Below are 4,115 nucleotides of genomic sequence, written 5' to 3'. Positions count from 1 at the left end.
TTTTTCTTCTTCTTTTAAACAGGGTTTAACATTGCGGCAATATCCTCATTATATTTAACATTGTTGAATAATATCAGCAGGATGAGGAAAAATATTGCGAAAAACTGAGATATTTAAATAAGACTTCCTAAGTAGATTTAAAAAGCTTTCAACACGTGAATTAGAAATTGGAATTTTTTTTCTGATGAAAATGTCCAATAGTGCATCAACAGTTTAAATTATTATTAATTTCGATGTTTACAATACCCAAAACTCAGTTTCAACAGCATGCGTTAACATGTTTGATTGAAGATGTATTTAAGACTATAATTTATTATCTGCAGCATTGACTTAAAAGTGTTTGCTGCTGTAAAATACAACATAAATTAGTTACTTTTTGTGTTCAATGTTGAAAAGCTTGTTTACAAGAAAGTCAAATGAATTACGAAAATTTATAAAAAATGGTTACAATAAATGGTAAACAAATACAAAATAAAACTGCTCGCATTTTTTAAAAATTTGAAAAAGGAAGCCATTTTTACTGATTTTGAAAATATTTTTCATCAAGTTTTAAAATGAAATTTTTCCTTAAAAATATAAAATAGCTCATTGAAAAAAAAAGTTATTATAATGTCACTGAAATATACAAAAACATACAGTATTTTGACAAATATATATAGTTCTCGAATTCACATTACCACATTCAGTCCTCGGCAGATGATTGATTTTTTGGATGGAATATTTTACACATGTCAAACCAAATAAGATGGATAATAATACAACTAAACAGCATGGAAGTGAAAGATGAGATTTCTTTGACAAGAGAAAACAACTCAGCATGGTTAAATGTGAACTCGTGTAAACCCTGTAATTGCAATGACTTTTATGCCATTAAGAAAAAAATTGAGCACAATTTTTTCTCTTTAAAATATAGTTCATAATTTATACACAGAAGAAAGTTTCTTTTTTTTAGTTTAATTTATTCCAAATGAATATCCCCGTCTTTTACAAAAATAAAGGTCTTGAAACATGCTGCCCTTTTGGACAGGTCCTTCTCTCAACCGGTTTGACTTGGCACTCGACTACAGGCACACTAATACAAAGAAACGATCACAGGCCACTGGGAATGTTGTCTTCATGATTCACACACACACACACTTATGTCCCTTTAAGAAGTATTTTCTGCCTGCCCGTTAGAACGAGGCCGGTGGACCAGAAAATGAGTTAGTTTGGTAGGTAGGGAACCAACATTGAGTTGATAAAATTCGACCAGTTGGATAAGGTCGTAGAATTTGGTACGTCCACTGTCCAGAGAATAACAAAGCTGGTCCTTTTCATCAACCTGTAGGTATACAAGAAATATATATATTATATAATCAATGAAATTCAAAATAATAGTGAATAGTACTGAATCTTTGGAATTTTTTCTTGAATGGGCAAATTTATGAGAACACAGTTATCTTCTTATCTGGGAAATTTCAAATTAATTATTCAAAAATTTTCATGTACATTCAGTTTATATTTTCTCCAATTTCGTTGTTAAAAAGCCTTTTAATCATTTCTTAAATATTCGTAAAAATTGTCTTTTTTACTATTCCTAAGTATTTATAAAAAATCTCTAAATTGTTGGCATAAGCAAAAAAAATTTTTTTTGCAGGAGATTCATTTATTCTAAAATTGTTTAAATAATATCATGGGTAAAAAACTCTTAATTTTTAAGGGGCATTCTCACTGCATGCGAAAAAAATTGCAAATGTCATTTATGTATTTGAATCTGATATAGACCACAAAAGAAAAATAATGTATTTAAGGTTAGTCCCTCTAATAAATAAGACTGGAAGAAACCATATGATCATAAACTGTTGGGGTATTTAATTTTTAATTTTGCATACCGTACTTGCGCACAGGTGCATACGAATAAGCAACAAAGAGAAACTCAAAAGAGCATGAAAAGTTATTTCTACTTGAAGACATATAAGATTTTATACTCAGATTTAGAAGATTTAATGCTTCTGCATTTTCAAGACTTGAATCACTGTCATAACAGTTTAACAGTCTGCATAGTCAGATTTTTTAACAAAAAATAAGTACTTTTTAAGCACTCAAAAAATATTTTAAATTACTTTCTAAAAAAGAAAAAAAAATCATAATTAGGATCTGTGCAGTGATAAAAATTTTTTTCTATCGTTTAAAGTTATTAATTTATAAACATAAAATCAATAAAATTCATGAGCATTTTACAAAACTTTACATAATTCTGATAAATATTGCAGAGAAAAAAAAAATTCTTCTTAAAAGATAGAAAATTAAGCAATTTTTACAAACCCTGATTAAAAAAAGAACCTTTAAAGGGTTTTTAAAAAGCGTACTTCAAAAATAAGCACAATTAAACACTTTTTACAAAAGCTACACACCCTGTTTAAGTTTCTTATGAAAACTTTTCTTCTAAAACTGAAATTTTAAAACAGATCTTAAAGGTTCTTCTAAATGGTATTCTGATGATAAAAAATAATAATAAAATGTTTAGAAGATTCGTGGACAGTAAAATTTATCATACAAGTAATATATTTTTGAAGTTACAATCTAACATGCTTATTGTAAAATAAAATATATAAAAAATGGGCATTAAAGTTAAAGTAATTACTATACAAATGAGTACAAATAACAATTTAAATGACTTACTTGAAATATTTGGCAATGATGGACTTTATTTTTGTAAACATACGACAAAACAAAGCTTCCGGGATTACGTCTACTCTCTCTTACTAAAAAGACACTATAAAAGAAAAAAATTTTCTTACTAGTACAATAATCAGATATTAAATATAGCTATCAATATTGAAATTGATTCTTAGAAGAGAGACATATATGTTATGTAATATTATTTTTATAACTATTTTATTGTTATTATCTATAAATATAGTTACTGAGGAACAAGAAACATTTGTTAAATCAAATATATCATTTATATTAATAAAACCCTAATCATGGAAAGAGATTTTATAAGGCAAAACTTAAAAACATGAGATCATTTATTATTTACAGTAAAAAATATTAATTATCACGTTTATTGATTTTGGTTAATCTTGTAAAGTTAACAAAGAATTGCAGTTTATAGAATTGCATTATATAGCTCTTCGGCTGTAACAAATTCAGAGTGCAAATTAGGATATTTTAAAAGTTGAATATTAAAAAAGTATGCTGTATGAATTAAAATTGATTTAAATAATAAATATAACAATTCACAATATAAATGAAAACTAATTAAGTGTCAATGAAATGGATCTTTTCAAATTTAGGTCACTAGTTAACAAATAAAATATTGAGGAAGGATTCTTAGAAATGTTGAATTTCTTGAAGAGCAGATCTTTAACTTATTTATGTAGGAATGGGCTATTGGTGATATCATACTCAATGTGGAAAACTATACCTGTGCACACTACAAGTTAGACTAAAGGACAGATTGTTATTAACAGGATTCCCACTCTCAAATAAACAAAAAAAATTTAATTTAATATCTTTCAAGGACCTAAAATTAAATTTTTCAATGACCTACCCAGTAATATAGTTAGTATGCTGAAATACATGTCAACCAGATTTTATAATTATGATGAAGCAGAAATAGTATATTTTCAAAGCACAATGCTCAATTGACAAAGAAAAAGCTAATAATAGGCTTATCAATTTTACATTGTTTAATAGTTGCAGCATTTCTTAATGTGAAGCTCACAGCTATTAATGTAAATGGTTTGGTAGCTACATTGCTGGTTTAAATCAGTTTGAAGACGATCAAAAAATTTCCAAATGACATAGGCATACCTGCCAACTAAGACTGGTACCAGTAAAACTTCTTGTGAAAATTTTAATGAACCATATTAGAATTAATTAAAAAATAATATGACATTACACAAGCATTATCATAAATAATTGATAAAATTTATTATGTAATTGCAAGATTATTAAAATAAGTAGACTCCTCTTTTTAATTTGTTAAATAAAATTGTAGTTTATAAAAAATTTACATTGTAAGATAAAATTTAAAAATTTAGAATAACTCTTTATTACTTCAAAATATCAGTTATGTGTTTTGAACACAATAAAATCTTACGTAATACAATATTTTACAGATTACAAAC

At 26.5% G+C, this 4,115-nt stretch overlaps 1 protein-coding gene across 6 annotated transcripts in view; it reads right to left on the bottom strand.

Annotated features, from left to right (window-relative positions):
* LOC107443613 (growth factor receptor-bound protein 14) overlaps positions 1-4,115 on the bottom strand; it is a 107,413-nt gene continuing 103,298 nt past the window's right edge. For all 6 annotated transcript variants that reach the window (XM_043046967.2, XM_043046996.2, XM_071184156.1 and 3 more), the window contains 2 exons: positions 2,662-2,755; positions 1-1,321 (listed from right to left, as the gene is read on the bottom strand). In XM_043046967.2, the coding sequence (XP_042902901.1) occupies positions 1,148-1,321; positions 2,662-2,755 (268 nt within the window). In that variant the 3' untranslated portion in view covers positions 1-1,147. The remainder of the gene's footprint in view (positions 1,322-2,661; positions 2,756-4,115) is intronic.

This window comes from Parasteatoda tepidariorum, chromosome 8 (assembly GCF_043381705.1).
Source record: "Parasteatoda tepidariorum isolate YZ-2023 chromosome 8, CAS_Ptep_4.0, whole genome shotgun sequence".
Taxonomy (NCBI): Eukaryota; Metazoa; Arthropoda; class Arachnida; order Araneae; family Theridiidae; genus Parasteatoda; species Parasteatoda tepidariorum.
This window is presented reverse-complemented; position numbering and strand designations above follow the sequence as displayed.